The sequence below is a fragment of the Apteryx rowi genome, unplaced genomic scaffold (genome assembly GCF_003343035.1).
Source record: "Apteryx rowi isolate R43461 unplaced genomic scaffold, aptRow1 scaffold_284, whole genome shotgun sequence".
Lineage (NCBI taxonomy): Eukaryota > Metazoa > Chordata > Aves > Apterygiformes > Apterygidae > Apteryx > Apteryx rowi.
This window is the reverse complement of record NW_020449241.1, coordinates 1052834-1074093: the sequence shown is the minus strand read 5'-3', so window position 1 is coordinate 1074093 and position 21260 is coordinate 1052834. Positions and strand designations below refer to the sequence as shown.

Genomic DNA, 21260 nt, shown 5'->3' with positions numbered 1-21260 from the left:
GCCAAATTGCTTTAGAAAACAGAGATTTAGATTCTCGTGTTGCAGTGATCATGTAGGGCAATCTAAAAGCCATTATGAGCCATGCAATAACTCACGTCAGCTTTGGACATGGGAAGCTGTGTTATGGGCAGGGCAATGGGGAAAAAAAAAATGAAACAACATTTAGTTATCTGGATGGCACATGGCATTTTCTGTTCCTCATAACAAAATTCTACGATAAACCTCAGTGCTGAAAAGCTTTCCCTGGTCAACCACCAAACACACCAAAATTGCAAGTATGTCACAGTGGGAAATAAAGTGAGCTTCCTTCCCCTTCAGATTGGATGGAGAGTTACAGGCTGAACAAGGAACACCAGTTGCACAGCAGGACTCGTTTGACTTCAGTGGGGAAACTGTTGCACAGGTTAATATATCCCCTCGCCAGAAAACTGGAAATTTGTCTCCAAAGGGCAAAGGCCTTCGGGATGTGTCCTGATTTCCCGTGATTCGATCTGAGCCTTTGTCAATGATTTACCACAGCATTTGAGAGACCAGTGGGCTCAATGCATCTTCCATTMGTATTGACACCAAGGGGTCCCGAAGCCTAAAGCTTTTGTTTGCAGCTATTTAATAGTAAACATTTACACGCGGAACAACAATGCGGTGGAACCCGGGTCAGCTTTCTCCTCTGATTCTCTCTGTATGCTCGCTGGCTTTAACATCGTGTCAGGCTACAGTTACTGCACACAGCGAGCTCACGGCGTTGCCTTCCCAGAGGTAAGTCTCCTTCCACCTAACTTTACATATAGAAATCACGGTCTCGTCAGTCAGCCCATCAATTTTGTCTTGACTTGAGGCATGTGCACACTGTGCTCTCTGTAAAYAGCTACCAGAAAAAAATATTGGCCGTTATCCAAATTCTAGTCTAGGCACTGTAATTCCTTCTTATATGAACTGTTTGCACTTCATTTTTTGTTTTAAGGATGAATATTAAGCTTGCTTAAATTTCCTTATGAGAATTATTGTGCCATTTTCAGGAACTTGGAATTAATTCCTTATAAAAAATATTTACTTTAAAATCTTCTTAGATTTTTTTTTCATTATAACTATCTAGCATTTAACAACTTAAAGTTAACAATATTGCTCATAAAACATAAGTGCATGCACACAACCCAATTTCTAATCCCAGCCAGATCTGTATACCTGTATTTTTTTCCCTGAGCAATATTATTAAGCTGTATGAGTGTCATTTTGGCTTTGAAGGAAAGGAATGAACAAGTTACTCTTTCTAAAGCTATAGTGTCATGATAGGAAAACGGTTGGATTTCTTCTATAGCTGTTAATTTCAGGCTTGTTCTAAAGGCAAATATGATTTAGAAGGATCAAAAAAAGGTATCAGTGATAATTGGAACATGGAAACAAGGAGAAGGAGGAAAGAAAAAAACCATGGTAGTGATACACTTAATTATGAAGGCTTACTCCGATAATCCCTTTTGAAAATGAACAAAGAAGAGATATTTGATGTTTGATGAACTTATCAAACACGGCAGAATAATGAAGAGGTAAATGTGAAATCCAATCGAAGGTGAGCCAATTAAGCACTTTGTGAAGTGCTGAAGGATGCAGCCAGCAAATCCTCCTGTCAGGCTGCAGACGTATCAGTGCACGTGCGGTCCCCAGCCCCGTGCCCATCTGCAGGCGCCTGTTGTTTTCGTGGAGACGCAGCGTGTTTTATCTAGCGCGCTGATCTGCATCCACGGGCTCCCTTGCTGAGCTCTCGTGCCTTTCGTTTAACACGCTCTCTTCTGCAGCCGCTGATGAATCCCTGATGTGCTCCATACCTCCTCTAATTACCAACATTTCTCTTTGGACCGCAGTCTCGTAAGTCAAGCAGACTGCTCATTAGTTAATCACCAAAATCATCATCATAATGTTTTGGCTTGCAATAACTCCGCAAAATGTTTTGGAAGCTATGGCAAACGCGGAGCGGTACTGGCACAGCACACATCGCTCCTCAGCACAAAGGAACACGTTACGCAAGTAAGGATCAGAAGACTTGGGACAGAAATGCAGAGATCATAACAACTGGCCTGGGAGGCAGGAGAAGTATTTTCTTGCTGTTGTATAACGATATTCTATGCCTGCATGGAGAGCCTGATCCAAGGGCCATTGCAGCAAAGGACTGCTGCCGTTTTCTGCTTTTATAGCCTTCCTTTAATTTTCTTCCCCCTTCACAGTATTTATGTATTTCCTTTTAGAAACAGTCAGCCAAAGACTCTCATAGTCAACATACCTGTGTACTTTGCCTTCGCAGCTCGCTGGTGTAGCCATTCCCGACTTCTCCACACAATCCATGAGAATCAGGCCCCTTATTGCAGACCAGTCTGGAGAAACACCCAGCAGGAGTTCAGAAGCATGCAAAAAAAAGCAAAGCCAAAAGATTTTAGAACAGGCCCAAGACAGACACCACTGCACCCACAGGATACTTTAAACCTGCTTCTTTTGGACATTCCTTCTGTTCACTCAGTGTATGTGGTCTTTTATCTGCGATATACATACAATTTATTGCAATGCACCTGTTGGAAAGTGCTAGGATCTCTCGGGAGAGCAGGAAACGGGAGACAGAAATGTTAGATCCTATAACTGCTTCTGCTCCTGGCAAACTTCGATGGTGAAGTATTGGGACGGTGCAAGTCGGGGCAGCTCAGGTAACGCAGCTACCCCTGCTGAGGGCCTGACCCAGATCTTATCAGCTTCTAACTTCCTACAAAATAGGTTCTTGTTCGAAAAACACATACAGATCGTTTCTCGCTGTTTGCCTCCGGGCCTTCTTAAAATACAACTTCAAAGACCTTAGCCTGCTATCTCTTACTCTCCTTAGAAGAACCAGCAGAGATGTTAATTCTCCGGCTCCTGTCGACTGTCAGCTAAGCCAGTGGTCCGAGTGGACTGATTGCTTTCTTTGCCAAGAGAAAAAAGTAAGACATGACTGTAATGTATTCATTTATCTTCAGATGTATCTGTGATGAGGATGTACACACATTAATTATAAATATTATATATATTCATCATTCTGAAGCACCCATTAAACTCATCGAAATATGATGGAGATGCTCCTGCACTAGAGAGGCTGTTACTTAGCCTGGTGTAAACTAGGAATAAATTCATGTAAGCCAGCAAAACTGCAAAACATAGAATGATGGCAAATGGTGGAAGAATCAGGCCAGAATAAGGCCAAAGTCTTGGCCAAGACTTTCTTCCTTTTTTATCTCAGATGTAATTAAGTATCCCCTGATTCTTAGTGCAAATATTCGAATGAAAAGAAATTAAAATCAGTCTTCATTCATCAGCTCCTGGTCTCAATTTTTGCTACCGTTTCACATATGTCTTCATAATTCAAGAGTTTATTTCCAAGTACCCAACATAATTTTGCTTTTTACTGAGTTTATATTTTTTGTTCCTATGCTTATAACCAGCAAATTGTTTGGCTCCCTTCTCTCTCTCACTTTTCTTTCTTCCTCCTGTTTAAGGAACAGCAGTTCTCATTAATAAACCATCAGAAACATTATGTTGCTCTCAGGATCAGTGTTGTAATCAGTTGCTGCGTCCATCTGATCCCATTACATTCCCTGACAAAACATATGACACTGGAAAAATTTCATGTGACTTTCCAAGGTATAAAAAAGGGACAGATTTTAAAAATAGTCATTCACCCCCTAAAGTTAGGATTGCCTCTTAGAGTCGGTGGAAGTGCCATCTCGGGGGGATGCGGGCTATGTATCGGCAGTGTTTTTCTCTGTCCCGCACTGCAGCACCGGTACCGGACCCTGCTGCAGCCCGCCAAGTTCGGGGGGCGGCCGTGCGCAGGCCACCTCTGGGGCGAGGAGCACTGCCGTGCCGCCGGGAGCTGCGCCGGGAGCCGCCACTGCGGAGAGGACTTCCAGTGCCAGGAAACTGGTGAGTGAAATGGCCACAAGCTCCTGCCAGAAGGTCCTGGACCTGGGTGGATGGATCGCGGTGGGGTGGCAGCCGGACTCCGGCAGAAATGCTCTGCTCAAACTGCTGCTGCTGGGCTACCCACGTTCCTGTCCRTGGGAGCCAACGCTCCCGTAACACACCACTTATCCCCTTGAGAAAGACATAGTTCAGCCATAAATCCATCCAACAAACTGTTTTATGATTTATTTTTAACTATCCCTGGCTCTGAGGACTGGGCAATTACATGGCTGTTCTCTGAAAGGTTGACTAGCATGGACAGATTTTCATTTTTACATAAAAGGCTCAAACTCCCATCTCCATCATTTAATAAAAATACTCTCAAAGCCTGGAAATACGCACGCTCCCTGCAGCTAGCTGATGCAGGTCACCACTGCTCTCTCAACGGGAGCACGGCAGTACCAGTCTTCTCCAGCCACGAATGTCACATCAAGGCCTTTGACTCTCTCCCAGAAGCAAAAGTACTTCCAAGTTGCACTTCCTGCAAATGTTCATTCCTGAACGATAATTATCGTAATGAATTCCCCAAATACCTCCTGCAACTCAAAACTGCACATTAAGCTGATAGAGCTAATTTCACAAAGCCAACTGGAGAGGCTATTGCTTCCTGCAGGTCCTTTATGAGACCGTGATCTTTGATAGTAAAATCTTGCCAGTGAAGTGACCTCTGCTCAGTTCCCACACCCTGGCACTCCCRAGGAGCGTCCTGCTTGCACTCACAGCTGTGCTTGCTCCAGATTGCAAGGGAAAAACCTTCCCCGAAGGACCTCTGCTGAGCAAGCACCGGGAGGAAGAGCACTGGTCTAACACATGGCGCGGCTTCTTAGGGCACCGAAAGACATGGTACAACTAGTGCAAGCTGCCAAAAATTTTTCTGAGGTACCATACGCCCCTTGCCCCAAGGAAATAAGGCTCGTGGCACTGATGTGCCACTGGGGCGGCAATTTGCTAATGGCATCTTGATATTAATTACAGCAGCACAGCTTTAGGTGATGGAAATATCCACCTTGATTTTGCTGGATAGCTAAGAAAAGAAAGAAAATGAGATAWACCTGCTGCTTAGGTTTGGCGCTTTGCTCCAAATCCACCCTAAAGGTGAATAGCGAGACGGTTCACCATAAGGAGGCTCTCCATACCTGTCACGCTCAAGTTTCTTACAAGGCCACGSGAGCCAGAGACTTTGATCATGAAGGCCTCATTCAGGCAAAACTCGGCTCACGTGGACTCTCGTATCAGTCAGGAGAAGGCAGGCAATGCTCAGGATGCCCCTGTGACCCTGCGTCCGTGAGCGGCGTGCTCAGATGTGTCGGTTAAACCCAGCGTGGTTTCTGGGGTGGGTAAGAGAAGACCTTACCTGTGCGCTTTAGGTCGCTGCATTAAACGTCACCTCGTATGTAACGGGGAGGCAGACTGCAGAGACGGGTCTGATGAGGATAACTGCGAGGAGGAAGGTATCGAAAGCTACTGTGAAAATCTGTTCCCAATCCCGGGGGCTGAAAAAGCTGCCCAAGGGTGAGTAATTAATCAATATCTGCCATTCTCGCAATCAAAACAGGATTAAGGTTTTCATACTGCTCTTTCTTAGYAATAGCAACGTTGGGGGAGGATGTACCAGGCTCCACGAACCGATATGGTGCTGTGCAAAACACAAAGGGCAGCCGCTGTCCTGCAGGCGTTGAACACCAACAGGAGCTACCATGAGTGAGAGCAAGAGAGGCAGGAAGGCTCATCCCAGCCTTTATTTCAAGTTGTGCCTCAGATTTACTGTCTGACCTTGGCCTCTCTCAGCCACTCTCTACTTCTGACTGCCCTCTTTATACCCATGTAAAAATATATCCCAGTTTTCTGGGGCCACTTATCTTGCAACTTTCTCCAGTTAATGAAAGCAATATATTAAATGAAACAGTACACTCTGGAGATGTAGCATCCTGGAGGTTTCCATCTTTAAGGAGAATTTTTTACTCCAGGATTTAGGATTTCAGAGCATAGATTCAAGGCAGAGGGTTTGAGCTCCTCATGAATATATGTGGGAGTATTTACTCCTATGCATGAAAAAGTTTTGCTCTAGCCAGTTCTGAATTTCAGTTGGGTAATACATGGAAAACAGCAATCTTGATAAGGCTGAAAGCAAATTGTCTATTGTGACATTTCTGCTTTAAATCTTTTGTTTTAACCAAAATACTGCTTAGTTTCATTTGAAGAACACAGGTTACAATATAAAAATGTAGTCAGCTATTATATAATTTTCCTATCAGCTTGACCCAAAGCTCTCTGGATTCAATGAGATAAACAGATCTCTGGCCCAGGGCCTGGGAGAATCTATCAAAAGTTTATCRAGTCATAAATTTATTTTCACTGAGCACTGTATTTAATACTTCACTCTGATTTGTTTTGTCCTGCAAAGCACACAAAAGAAATAGCATTTACCATCTCAGCCTTAAAGATGATTCCCTGTTGTGAGCAGCTATGCTGCTGTCTTGTTTGAATAATGCTTTCATTTTGGGCCACCAAATTATAGGGAATATTAAGCAAGAGACAGGATTTCAGAGGGTAACAGCYCTGATGGCTGGAGAGCAGACTTCAAGTCTAGGGAGGGTGCTAACTCCACTGAGAAATGGGAACATTATTAACAGGAAGGAGATGACATTGAGATAGAAAAAAAATTACAGTGAATGCAAGGAAACACTTTATGATAGAGAGATGCACTAGACTGCCAAAGACTCACGGGGGACCTGGAGGAACCCCCGTGCTTTGGGGCTTTTACAGCTCTACTCACAAGCACGGGAACACGGGCATGGACTGAAGGATTTAACTGATTTCTTCCACCTCCAGCATATGAGTCCAAACCAACATCTTGGAAATAACATGACTGTGTGTGTCCTGTTTGCTTTGGGCAGGAGACAGCAAGGAGATGGTAGACTCCAACCTTAGATTTAAGGAGCTATCCCAATTCAAAGCCCAAGAGCTGAGAATAGACTATGTGCAGTCAGAAGAACAGAATTAGTAAAAGCGACTGTTGGAGAAAGAAAATAGGAGTAACTTTCTGAATGCTATTTCTTTTAAAGATACAATATCCTAACACAGGAAGACAGCCTGTACGTATATGATCCTAAATTTTTTGGAGGCCAGTGTGAGTATGTTTACAATGGAGAGTGGCGGGAACTGAAATACGACTCTGCATGTGAACGTCTGTACTATGGAGATGACGAGAAGTATTTCCGCAAGCCTTACAACTTTCATGTGTATCAATTCCTAGTAAGTACTCCGGATATTCAAATTGGGCAATATTTTTCCAGCTAAAACCTGAGATTTCTATAAAGGTATTATGCACATTTTATCAGGAGAGAATTCACTACATATCATCTTTCAACTTACTTTTCTCCAGCTGTCCCCAAGACAGCAGTCAATTGATAATATAAATGCAGTTTTATGGCACATCAGGGAACTAACGTGCTATATCACCCAAGCATCCCCACTGCTTACTCTGGCCTAGTCAGAGCCAAGAGAAATGGGTTTTCTCTAAATTCTGCTACTAATGAGCTGTAGAACTTGGACCAGGCACTTGCCTCTCTAGGGATTAAGTTGGCCATTTGTAAAATGGGAACAATGCAACAAGTTCAAATTTTGAAAGCACTTCAAATCTATGAGAGGGCTAAAAAGGGACATAAAACTGGATTCTGAATGAGACAAAGTTCTCGAAAGCCCACATGGTACATCACAACACTAACACTGTTACGGTGTCACATCTGATGGTGGATGTTGGAGACTGAAGTTAACTCCTGACTGGACCAAGCAGAGCAGCGATTTAACGTGGGTGTCCCACGTTGTAAGCAGGTGTGCTAGCCGCTGTTGGTAAACACATCTATCCCGTTTTTCACAATGAAAGAGTACTTCAGCATTACCCCGGCAGAAATGAGCAAAATTCTGAACCCTGGAAAGCATTTTCTTCATTTAACCCCAAATGAAGCACACATTATTCCAGGGGAATACTACAGCTACCTGCTCAAGGCTAGCAGCTTCCAAGTCCTCCTGCAGGCAGTTCCCACTTTGAACCAGATGGACCCACCACGTGAGACGCGTTTTGTCCCAGCTCTGTGCCACTTGTGGTGAAAGTACCTCTGTGCTGTGGCCATGTGCCGAGAGTCGCTTGAGGTGCCCCATGTCCATGGTGTCTTAGGAGGCTTTACCTGCTGGAGCCTAGGCAGTCACTCATAAAGAGGCGAGTTGCTATTTTTCAGTGTTGGTAATTTAGGCAGCTCGATACCAGGATGGCAAATGGCACAGCCCAGATTCTAGTCCATGCGCTGGTAGGGTAGAGCTGTCAAGCAAAAGGTCACTTTTCTAAAATACAGGCAAAACAATGTTTATTTTCTCACGCTGCCATCGTAAGTGGCTGAACCTCTACTGTTGAATTTTTCCTAAATAAATTCATCCTGAAGCAAGCTGGAGTGAAAAAATTCACTCCAAACAGTTAAGATTTGGCAGTGCTGTAAGGAACCAGAAAGAGGGTTTTATAATGAGAAACATCAAACTAGCTTAATAGGAACCGTTACCAGCGCTGCCTATAATGGCATTGCTTAGAGATGCTAAACAAAAACCTTTCCCCTGCCTGGAGACAGAGGAAGCAAAATGCATGGCTTTATCCCCATTTCTCACATATTGCCAAATGAAATGGCACATGACTGAATTCTTTACTCCACAGTCACTGAAGTCAAGGTCGGTGCTGTCAGGATTATCACCGACTTCAGTGGAGGTAGGATCGATTCCTTGAAGAAATAGAGAGAGAAAAAGGAAAGAAAATACCTAAAAAAAACTAACGTCCACTCCTTCYTCTTTAGGCTCATGCTGATTCTGGATTCTCTTCAGAGTTTTATGATGATTCAAAGGACCTGCTTGATGCCCTCAAAAATGACAGATTCAAAACAACCGGCTTTACCTTTGGAATTGGGCCTCAACATTACCAGTTTGAGCTTGGTTTCACTTTATCATACAAGAAAGGATCCCTGAAGAATTTCACACAGTACAATGCAAAGGTAAAAAAACCCATATACGTTCCAGTCATGTCATCTGTACGTTGCACAGTCTTGCTGTAACTTATGTTGTTTTATTCTCTTACTTGCCTTTTTTTTTAAACACAAACTAATTATACCTTAATTTGTTCATGAAATTACAAACGTATGATCATTAGTAATCCTGTTTGTTGTTCTCATTACATTTTAGCAAAGAGGGAGTGGGAATAAAATTGAATTATGAAGTACCAGAACATGTCATCTCACCCCCATCCTGTTTCATGGCCACATTAAGCACATAAATAAAAAAATGCTTAAAGTCTTGATGAGGGAGGAGGAAATATCAAGATGTTGATCAAAACAGTTGTCCTCAGGGAATGATCTCCAGTAGCAAATATATCACRTTCAAATTAATACAAGCTGCCATATGATAGGGCAATATGCTACTTGTAATAAGAGGTTAAAATAACATGCTGAAAAAAGAGAGGCAGATAATAGGGTTTATTTCTCACAATGAGTTTGCATCCTGGACTAGCCGTGATGACCTCTTTGCAACCTAATAATATGAATGCTAGTATTTTCCCCATATAGCATGCCCTGTCTCCACTTCTCTCTTGACTGCTGACAGGAAACAATAAAGAAGAATTACCTTGATGGTGTTCCGAGCAGAAATGCCCTTAAAAGCTGCTTGAAATTGGCACCATCATAGTATTTACTGTGTCCTTGTCTAGACTCGCACACTATTTGCGGCTAAAGGATGATCAATTATTGGCAGAATCATTTAAGGGGCTGTTCTTGTTGTGCTGGAGTCTTGTCCAAGGCAATGGCCTATCTAGAAGAGAAATTGTGGATTTGCTGGTATATCCAGGAAATCCTCCCCCCGTTTCAGCACATTACAGGCCTGGTATCTACACCGCTGCTGCCGCACAACATTGCCAGGCTGGGTCTTGCTTGCACTGAGCTGTTGTCCTGCACCACTGGTTGAGGCTGTGCAAAAAGCAAAAGGGAATAAACAGCATGAAAAAGAAACAGGGAAAAAAAGAAATAGCATATTTCACCTGGAAAGTGGGGGAGAATCATACAGAGCCCGATTCTGMTTGTATTCACACATCACTAGCAACTCATAGCATCTAAAATCCTGGCTCTGCCCTCCACCCCGTACAACTGCATGGAAGAGAGAAACCCCCCCAAAAAGGACAACCACTGATTTCATTTAAACTTGGGCTGTTTTTCAAGCCTTTAACATACACCAACAGTTACACATTGAGGCTTTTCTTTGCACACATAAGGACTAGAAATGACTTTTTTTTTTTTTTTTTAATGAATGCTGAGGTATTGCAGACRTGAAGCTAAATCTGTGAGAGGGGACAACATTGCTTGCTGAGGCATTAACTCACCTGCTGTCTTCAGTGGAGATTCTCCCRACACACACAGCGGGGCAATCTAGATGAATGTCCAGCTCAGAAAGCGTACCACTGGCAGCCTATCCCTCCAGCATCAGATAAGCCAAGGAATGGGCCACTGCTGTGCAAAGCGTGTGTCTGCAGCTGCCTGAGTGGGGGATCCTTTTCTGCTCATTCTGGGTTTCAATGTCAACTCCTGTTTTGTTGATCTGCAGGAGGTTGGATTCATCAGAGGTGTCACGAAGGTGCAGACTGCCCGCTTCAAGATGAGAAAGGAGAACATCGTTTTGGATGAAGACATCTTGCTTTCCCTGCAGGAGCTTCCAGACAAATACGACTATGGGATGTATGCCAAGTTCATCAATGACTACGGCACCCACTTTGTGACGTCTGGGACAATGGGAGGCGTCTTTGAGTACATCCTTGTCGTTAACAAAGAAGAAATGAGAAGAAAAGGTTAGAATAACATGAGAAATTCTCTGTTCACAACTTTCTGCTCTAAACCTTGCATTTCCAACTTGGAGACCATGGAGTGGGTGCAGGCTACCGGAATAACTCATCTAGCTTCAGGCTGCTCCCCGTGACTGTCTTCTTCCAGATCCCTGCCTTCCAGCCATGTGGCGGGAGGGTGGGAGCTCATCAGCCCCTCATAGCTGAGCTGGCTGGTATTTTCCATCATGTGATAGTCTTTCAGGAGAACCTGAGGAAGGTCTTGTAGAAATCTTAATTTCTTTTCCTCCCTTTCTTCAGTGTTACTTCCTAGACTTCTCGTATTTTTTATAGTCTTTGGCCTGATCATTCTTATGATTTCTTAGAAACAAAATGCCTGCAAACTCATCCAGAGTAAAGAACGATAGCTCACTCTAGTTTTCGCTTCCTAATAGTGAGGGTTTCCATTTTCTATAAATGGAAATAATGCATTGCACTTGGCAACACCTTTGGCACTTTACTCTGGTTAGTGTCATATCTGAAAATTAACAGAGTTCTGCTAGCTTCACTTCTCAACAAATTAGTGTTTATGAGGCTGGAGAACTATACCTCTAAATCTTGGTTATAGAAAATATCCACCGCAAATGTCTGCAAGAATACCCATTACTGGGGAGCCAAAGCATAAGTTTTTTTCTAATCAAAACATAAGATGCAGAACAACATTAATATGGCACTCTGGTACACTAACCAGATTGGCAACTTTTGCAAAGATGTCTACAATACAATAGCTCCCACTTCCCCTAAACAACCATGGTTTTCCATTACTCTGTTTTTGTTCTGCAAAATGTTCAGCTTTGGTAATCCCAGGTTGGGCATTTAGGCTAAAGACAATTGCAACAGTGGACAGCTGGTGCAAACTGCTTTACTTCCATCAATTTCCATGGGACTGGCCCAAGTTCTGCTGGACAGCTTTGGGTCTGAAATGGTTTGGTCCCCTCTGGAATAGGGTAACTATGCACTCCATATTCAGTGTTAACCATGCCAGTTATTCCACAAGAAATAATTACCAATTGAGAGAATTTTCACCAAATTCCTAAACTACTAATGTTTGGGAACATGATGCCTCTTCAAATTATTTATTCAGTTTGAAGACTGAGTGATAGAGACATGAATGAGAACTTGGCAAGCAATTCTTCAGGGAACAGACTGCCAAGTAAAGARAAAGCATGAATCGAGAGCATGTGGAGAGAGGCTATTATTTTACTTTATCTTGTGCTTACTATATATCAGAGGAGGAGAGTTACTGCTACAAGATGCCCTATTTTAGGAAAGAAGGATGTTGAAGTTCAGCAAAAGACAGAAATGTGCCACAGCAGAGATGCCATTTTCCCTCTAATGTAGCGCACTTGTATAATTTTCATCTAAATAGGACCCTGTTAGAAAGTCCACATTTATCAAGTCAGCAGTGCTCTATGTCATGCTACACACATAYAGAAGGAACCAGCCACAATGGTTGATGTGCTGCTGGTCTAAAAATACTTAGTAAGAACTGACTTCTTAGTGGCGAGCACTGGACATGCTTGAAGGCTGTGTTTGCAAAAGGATTTAGGCACCTTCTCTATGGGATGGTCAGGATKGAAGTGCCCAAGTCTTAAATTTAGAGCTTCAGTAGACCAATTCGAAGTTCTGCAGATGCCTGGAGATGCACTCCTCAGTCCCTGCACAGCTGAGCAACACGGCACCTGCGTTAGATGCACCCCTGCTCCACCTCTGCTCCACCAAGTAGGCATCTGGAGAGACAACCGAGCCCATGTGGCTATGTATAAAATGCCCTAGAAGAGAAAACACTTTTAGTCTACAGGCTGGTGACTAAAGCACATGCCCAGCAAAAAGATACCTAGGTTGAATCCCCTCTAGATGAGAAACGGCTAGGGAATGGTTCAGCATCCAAGTAGGCATAGGCATGAGGCGGACTTCAAGCATTGGGGAAACCTGAGTTTTGAAAATGGAGGCACCTACTGAGTTTAGATACCCAGGAACAGACCACAACTCACCAGTGCAGCGTTTCGGACTGCAGTTTGGCAGCCAGACTGTTTCTAACTTTCAGGCTGCAAGGGCTCGTTCGGATGTGGTCATGAGTGAAATAAATATAGATGTCAGAACAAGGTTCCTGTTGCTCTGCCATCAATATTTTTCATTGCTTGTTTTTAAAATAGATTGTTATGGTTCTTTTATTTAGCAGAAAACAGTATAATGTGTTCACACATTACAAGAACATTTATGGGAGAAATGTTATGCACAGAGTAAATTAGAAAGAGTCTTCATATATTCTGATTAATTCAAAATGCAGCAGTAAATCTTTTCACTTGAACACATTTAACTATCCCAAATTATATCATTAAAAAAAACTATCAGGGCTCCCCCTCGAGTGCCAATATTTTCTATGACCACTCTTTTGCAGTGATAACCACTTTTCATTTATCAAGACCGGGTCTTGCTGCAACCAATAGCAAATTGTATTGACAGACCCTTGCTGAACATAATTACTCCACAGGAACCATGGTGAATCAATTAATCAGGGTGTTCCTCAAGTTTAATTTTATGGCACTCCAACACCAAGATAAGCAATCACTCATGTTGCTTTGGGTGAATGAACTTTACCCACTGTGTTTACAACTGTTGAACAGTTTAGCACAAGTAATTGAGTGCTAYGCATTTAATTTTTCTCAGGGGCCCAGTTTCGCAATGGGATGTAATTCCCCCTGAAGTCTCGAACAGTTCTCACTGTTTTGAATTCAGGATGCATAGTACCTTTCTCAGGCTGCCAACCACTCCGCTGTTCAGGACCAGCCAAGGTGACAAGCAGATCCTAGACTCAGTTCCCTGCTCCGGTGTGGATCCCGTGAGTTACTTCTCCAGGGGATGCAGAAGAGAGGAAAAAAATCAAGCTACAGGCTTAAGACTGATGTCTTAAACACGAGCGAGACTGAGCTCCACTCCCGCAACTGGAGGGAGGCAGCGCAGGCCAGCAGCCAGCACTCTGGCCGGGGACTCAGGCCCRAGGTTCGATCATTAGACCATCAAGCCGTGACGCACAAATCCCCCAACCTCCGTGCCTCCCTTTCARTACTGTGATATTGATTGCCAGGCTGCTTTGTAAAACACTAAGATCTACTGACAAAAAGAGCAATATAAAGGTTACCCATTACTCATCACACCTGTGTTTATTGAAATCAATGGATTTTTTTTAACTATTAAAGAAGACGGCCCTATATTTGTAGTATGCTGAAGTGTGTACATAAAGCCAGGCTGGATGAAATATGCGCATTGCTTGCTTTGGTGAAACCACCTCGTTAGTTCGCCTCTCCTCTCTGCAGTCTCTTCATGAGTCTCCCGTTACGTATTTTTATGATGTACGTGGCAGTGGTGGTAGCAGCAACGCAGCAGCGTGCAGTGAGGCTTTTGCAGCTTGCAGCACACAGACCTGTTGCAAGTTGCTACTGAAGATGCTACTTAAGCCACCGATACATGAGTCAGCTCCTCAGTTTATGAAAATTAGCAAGGATCTATTGATTTCAATTGCTGTTCCCAGATTCATTCTAGTTATGAGTTATTTTGTGGGGGAAAAAAATTTAAATAGATAGGCCTAGGCTAAACCAGGAAATAAATGCTTGCGTTAAGACTTTCACTTTCTGCTAATACTTTTTGAGGAAATAATTTTACAGTAAGGACATTTCCCTACTGAGCTATTATGTGATAGGCCCAACAAAATGTTGGCATTACCACTACAAGAGTAAAAGCTGTCCTCTGCCTTGGGTAATTCTTTGACTCCTGGAAACAGGCCATGCAATTAACTGAACACAAAAAATATAAGTAGGAAAATGAATGTCTTTCCAAACAATATGAGACATCAATTTTACTGGTTTCATGTTTGTTTTGCAGCCATCAGCTCTGAAGACGTAGCTTCCTGTTTTGGCACATCAGTGGGCATTGTAGCCGCAAAGTCCGAACTAGATTTGAGAGCAACCTTGTCATCCTCTGAATGTGAAAATAAAGGATTTCGTAAATCTGGTATGATAATTTGATAGAGTCCGACTCCACACCTCAGCCCTCCCATGCTCTCTGGTGGTCCACAGCTCCCTGATGGCCCCAGACATCCTTCTCTTAGCCCACCACGTCCACTCACCACGCAGAACCTGCTGCCCGTCCCAAATCTCACCATCCCATGCTCTGCTTTACATGCACACTGGTGTCTGTCACTAAGCACAAGGTTGCTCTGAGTGCTGCATCAGTGGCATATGTCTAATACCAGCTCTAACAGGTGGCCAGAGGGCTACAGGCCTTTTAGCCACCAAGGATGACACATATATGAACCAGGGACAAAACACAATCTCCAAGTCCCTTCCCTTCTATCCCCTTCCAAATTCCTTAGGGCTCTGGTCTCTCCCGCAAGTTTCCCATGTGCCRTCAGTGCTGGGCCAGATGTTCAGCATAGATCCAGCTGCTAGYGATGGGACTGACTCCAGTCTGGAGAGGACCACACAGTGACTAYTAAGAGTTCGAACTAAAAAATCACTTTAAGAGGCTAAGATGACCCAAATTCATAAAGCACTTTAAAAGTTACAGACAAAGTACTATAGCGTGCACATGTTAACTAGACATAAAGGCTGGAGCCATGAAGGTCCTTTAAGACTTACCAGCTTAGAGTATTTGTGATGCTCAACTCCTTGAGGACTGTCTTGTAACAACACGGAGGGCTGGCCCCAGCTCACGCTGAGCACGCCAAAACTCCCATCGATTTCTGGAGCGCAGCATCAGGGCTGGTCACCGATAGCGTCAAGCGAGGTCACCCTCACTTGATTGACTCCCCCTTGATTAAGCAGTTTCTAGTGTGCGAGTGTGCATATGGCAATGGTAACTGAACATATGGGCRTAATTCAACTTTTCAGATCCTCAGAGCAGCAGTGCCGTTGTGGAAGACATCATTCCCCGGATTAGAGGTGGAGATACCAGTTACAGTGGGGGCCTCTTAAACAGCTGGGATTCCAATATGTATCGGCGCTGGGGAAGGTCATTAAAATATAATCCTGCTGTTATTGATTTTGAGGTAAGACTTTCTGCTGTTGAAGAAACTCTGCCACTATAAGGAATGAAAGTGTAGTCAAGCAGATCATTTCGTATTTTTATTGTGATCCCATCACAGAACAAGATTAAATGTAATGGGCCACTGATCTGGTAACCTCCTATTCATTTCACAATGGGGAGTACATCTCACGGYGACAGCATCAGCAGGGAGGCAAGCAAGAAGCTTAATGCTGGATTAGCGCCGATTTAAGTTTTTGACGTGTCCCCAAACAGCTTCCCAATGAATGGCTCTCAGTGGTTGCAATCACGGCTATTATTCTCCCTACCACTCTGTCCTCCTATATAATCCAGGGACTCACAAGCGGCCACGAGGGAGCAGATCCTTCCCCACCGGGCAGGCCCTGCACAGACCATCCTTCCTTTCCATGTGCCTTGTCTCAGAGCCGCAGTGGGTCTGCGGGGCCTCCCCGGGTTAGGGTGTTGATTGCTATGCAGGCTTCCCCTGCACATTTCCTTCCATGAGTCTCTGGGGCTCCTGGCTCACGTTGTCATCTGGATCCTGTCTCTCTCCCGCAGCCCAGGCTCCTCCAAGAGGGTCCATGGCCATAAAAAACAGAAAAGTCCTGCTCCTTCCTCTCACCTGCCTGGATACCAATAAAATGTAAAGATCATTAAGGGCTTCCACAGGGTTTCAGAGATGAGAAGGAGATGGATACGAGTAGAGGAGATGGAAAGGGAAAAGAGAAGAGCAACCCTAGGAGCAAATAATTCAGTGTTATCAGACACTGCTTTTACAGAGGAGCTTGCTGTGAAAGGGCTGCTGGAGAGCATACAGGCGTGAGGAGCCAGGGTATATCCTACGCTGTGGCTAGGAGAACAAAATCTACCTTGAGACRTTTTAATTCCTGGTCTGCTCTGGGACCACAGCTGTGAGATGTGTGGAAAAGGACCTAAGGCACAGAACAGACATGCTGCCACTTCCATGCCTCTCGTTTTAATTTAAAAGCACATCTGCTTCTGACTTTGACAGCAAGAGGGACAGGAAGGTGGGAGAAGAGAGAAGGAAAGGTGGAATCGGGAATTATGTGCATTATTATCAGGGCAAGTAGGAATTTGCAGATTTTTCTGGGCAGCACCATGGTGACAGAGTGGCCTGTTAAACTAGAAGCTTTTTCAGTTGCAGCTGAACACATGCAGCAGGTTACTCACCTTTCTGCACAAGTTCCCATCAATCCTGGGCAAAATTTATTGCAATTTTCCAGTAAACGCCTTGCTGACCTCTCTACTGGCTGCTTTAGGAGCTCAGCAATTGCTGGGGAATGGAAAGCCTTCAGGCTGCTGATAAGCACTTGTGTCCACTTTGTCTCTTATCTTTAGCTTCCTCTCGTTTGTTAAACAGGCTTGTGCAAATTTGTCCAAGAGGTCTTGCCAAAGCCGGGCAGAACCTCCTTGCAAATCGCTCTCTGGGCGCCCTGTGCAATGGGGAGATCCCCACCACTGCTCCGGGGTGGTATCCGCTGATTCCTGCCCAGTGCTCATGGTGGTTGCACGTACCCATGCACACAAGCAGAGCTGTGAGCACGGCCTCGCGCTCTCGGACTTATAACTACATGTACTAAGATCAGCCCTGATATTTTAACGTCAATATACAGTGCAACTTTTGTTACTGACGAAACTAGAAGGGCTGAGATTTTAAGGAAACCATTTTCTAAACACAAGTTAAATATCTAAAACTCCCCAGCGAGCCTCTCAGACTGTTTCAGAAGGCTGAACACTACCATCAGCTACCATGAGCTCTCCAGCTAATCCAATCCTTTTGTACAACGGGTTAAATGCAGAAGGCAGGTTATAATTATAGCTGTCCACATTCAGCTATTTTTGCCGAACGCTATATCAGAGCTGGACTTTGCTACTGCAAATACTATGAGCTCATATTTTTAAAGCTGTAGATGGCACAATATTATTTTGCTGTATCACAGGGCATCCTTATAGGTTAAATACTCTACCGTATTCTGAAATCCCTGCACATCTTTGTCCTACACAGCTGCAACCCATACACGAAATCATCCGCAGAAGCAACCTTGCCAACATGGAAACCAAACGGCAAAACCTGAAGCGGGCTTTGGACGACTACTTATCGGAGTTCAACGCCTGCCGCTGCGGGCCATGTCAGAACAACGGGGAGCCCGTCCTGGCAGGAGACACGTGCATCTGCCAGTGCCAGCTGGGCTACGGCGGCCCTGCCTGCGGCCAGAGCAAACGCCAAGGTATGCCCCCGGCGCGTCCGTGGCGGGGCAGGGGGAAAGGCAGCACGGGGGCAGCGTGTCACCCCGCGCGGGGCTCAGCGACAGCTCTTTGCATCTGCGCAGCAGTCAGGCCGTCACTCCTGCATCGTTTTTGCTGCTCAGCTATCCTAAGCAGCCCGGCGACAGCCTTAAATTAACGGATCAGGTAATTATTATAAACAAACTAACGGAAACGAGGGAGCGTTTGATAGCTGGAGACTTACCGACTCCCCACAAAGACAGCGGAGGCCGAGCTGAGCGCTGCAGCAGCTCCAGCCGCAGCCCGGTCGCCCGCGTCCCGGCTGCTGACGGTGGCCTCACGGAAGCTTGGATCGACGTATGAGACCGAAGGGTGGGAGCAGGGCTAAAACGGCAGAATATTGTGCTGCAATGAGAGCAAGGACGGTCCTCGCCGACCTGCATGTCACAGGGAAGAGCCACGCTTCTTGAGCTGGTGTCCCGGGCATAGTGATTCCCAAGCTTGCTGGTGGCTTTCAGTTATGGGCACCCGCTGAACGGGCGAGAGCACAAACCCCGACAGACAGAGAGGGAAGGGAGACCCAAAGCGTCAGGCTAATCAGTCAAAATGATCTGTCAGCAAGTGATGCTGAGGCAATGGTCCACCACAAGTGCTGTTTCAGTAAAAACAAACAAACAAACAAAATATCCCAAATCACAGCATTGCAACTGGCAGGAAATCCATCTTTGGACTGGTTCTTCTAAATAGAGCTCCAGGCATTTAAGAACCTGGTCATAATTAGGGTCCCACCACTGGAAAACCAAAGCCTTGACAAGATAACGAATAAGAGCAGAGTTGGGCAGATGTTTTATGAAGTTCTCTTCAAAAGTACTGGTTCAGTGACTCAGAAGCGGGTTTCTTAAAAAATCCCAGGCCCTTTGAACTGTCTCCTAAGACAAGGATGAGAAACAAGGAGAGCTGAGGCCCTGCCCCAAAGGCAGCCCACCTAATGGGTGTGCCTGGTGCCAGAGACCGCAGGAGCTGCTCGGTGGGATGGCCATCCCGGCTTTCAGCAGTACAACTGACAAGCGTGGGCATTTCGCCGAGCGGCTCCAGGTCAAGGCAACTTCCCGCTCAGGGAAAATGTTTAATTTCAAGACTCACTTAAAACCAAACACAGTTGGTTTTTTTTAAAGAATGATGCTTTGGTGCACCGGAAACCCAGTTTTTTAGCCAGCACTAAGAACACAGAGATCCATTTTTGCTGTCTGGATTAATACAGTGCACAAGCCAGGAATGAAGGCCAGCTGAGTAAATAAAAAAGGACAGTAAATGACAGACACCAAGTATTCCCATCAATCGGGAGTGCAGCCATAATCTATAGTATTGAATGCACCTGACAACGCGGCCTGTCCTATAATGAAAAGGCTTGACATGACCCTTCTCTGAAGGGACGCGCAGACTTTCCACAACAGCTTCACGGCTGGGCCGTTCTGAGACTTTCATTGCTCTGCCTGGCTTGCAGAAGGGAAGCTGGAGCAGGGAGACCTGTCACCAGCCCTTTGGGAAAGAAAAGCCAGTCTCGAAGCATCAGAGAAGAAAAAGAAACAGCTATCGGTGTCTGAGGAACGTGATGCTGCTTCACCAGCCCTGTCTTCAAGGTGCCTGCAAACCCTGATCTCCACAGCAGTCTGGGTGCCAGGCAGGGACCGGGGTGGCCATGGGAACCCGCGTCAGAGCAGAACTGCAGAACTAAATAATTCCTTTTTTTTTTTTTTTTTTTTAATGGTTTTACAGGCAGGGAGACGAACGGGCGCTGGAGCTGCTGGTCAGCTTGGACTCCCTGTCAGGCAGGAGCAAGGAGACGCAGCCGGCAGTGCAATAACCCGGCGCCACAGAACGGCGGGGCACCGTGCCCGGGGAAAAGCGTGCAGACAAAAGCGTGTTAACACCCCTGGGGACTGGAGCAAGGCAGGGTATTGCTCGCTGCAAGTGTACGGTCTTGTTTTGGAGCCTGTGCTGAGCTATAAATACTCCAGGCATAATTCTGCAATAGAATTACACTGGGGACAAATAATTGTGAAGCATTGCATTTACATACATATGAAGACGTAGTGGATTCACTATATAAAAGCTGAGTGCTGCCCAGGCAAAGCCCTCCGTTTGATTCAATACCTTCCTGCGGGCCCCCTTACTCTCACACCCCTCCAATTTAATAGCATCCCCACCAGCCACAGGGACACTGGTGTGACACAGGAGACGGTGGAGAATCAGCCCCAGCGGTGGCGTTGCTGCGTGACCGTGAGGTTATAAGTAGTCATAAAACACACTTACTAAAACTGTTTACACAAGTAAGCTTCGCTCGCAGAAATTTTTATATTTGCCTTTGGAAAACAAATTAAAAGCTCGTGATCCTTGCATTTTTATGCAGTTGGTATTGACATATGCACCATGAAACTTTTATAAGTTGGCACTGTCAGATTTTAAAGTGTAGCATATTGGGCAGGGCTGCATTTTCAGCAAAGCCATATGCTGAGCTGTATGGGAGGAAGCTTAAGCCCAAAGACACTGAAGAGTCACGGTGAAAACGTGAATCCAAACTGATGAGCATCATAAATAAATAAACAAATAATAAACAGACAGACCCAAACAAAACCATTCTACAGAGGATGCTCACACACAAGTGAAGGCTATTCCTCTTTAGGATCAGTGATGAATTGACTATTAGAACAGAGGCATTTTATCTCCAAGGCACCCAGAGCTGGAGAAGATGCTAACGGGCTGCTTGATTTAAGGGCCTTTTTTGAATGTAAGACGTAAATCTCGGCACAAAAATACACACAGTATTGAACAGCATCCAGGGACTGCAGTGAGAGCCCACAGCTCAGGGCTCTTAATGAACTGCCGCAAAAAACCTGGGGTGGACAGAAAGCAAATGGCACTTCATTTTACTGTGCTTTTCATTACGCGGGGAGAAGAAAAAAAGCCATGAGAAGGAATCCGGCATTATGAAAAGCAACAACGGCAACAAAACCTCAAAGCACAAAGGAGCACTTCTATATACATGTGAATGGAAAGAGGGAGTAGAAAGGAATCACGGTTTAGTGAAAGAAAT

At 44.9% G+C, this 21260-nt stretch overlaps 1 protein-coding gene across 1 annotated transcript; it reads left to right on the top strand.

The window, feature by feature from the left end:
• The first annotated feature begins 637 nt into the window (after nucleotides 1-637).
• C8A (complement C8 alpha chain) lies at nucleotides 638-20094 on the top strand. Its single transcript, XM_026069033.1, has 11 exons — nucleotides 638-756; nucleotides 2861-2957; nucleotides 3792-3936; nucleotides 5343-5487; nucleotides 7041-7230; nucleotides 8814-9008; nucleotides 10603-10843; nucleotides 14759-14887; nucleotides 15766-15923; nucleotides 17946-18168; nucleotides 19943-20094. The coding sequence occupies exons 1-11, from the start codon at nucleotides 638-640 to the stop codon at nucleotides 20092-20094; spliced, it is 1794 nt and encodes a 597-aa protein (XP_025924818.1).
• Nucleotides 20095-21260: the final 1166 nt, after the last annotated feature.

Coding starts and splice junctions, on each gene's coding strand:
- C8A (XM_026069033.1), top strand. CDS start 638: ATGCGGTGGAACCCGGGTCAGCTTTCTCCTCTGATTCTCTCTGTATGC. Junction 757..2,860: donor ACGGCGTTGCCTTCCCAGAG/GTAAGTCTCCTT, acceptor TACTCTCCTTAG/AAGAACCAGCAGAGATGTTA. Junction 15,924..17,945: donor CTGCTGTTATTGATTTTGAG/GTAAGACTTTCT, acceptor TGTCCTACACAG/CTGCAACCCATACACGAAAT.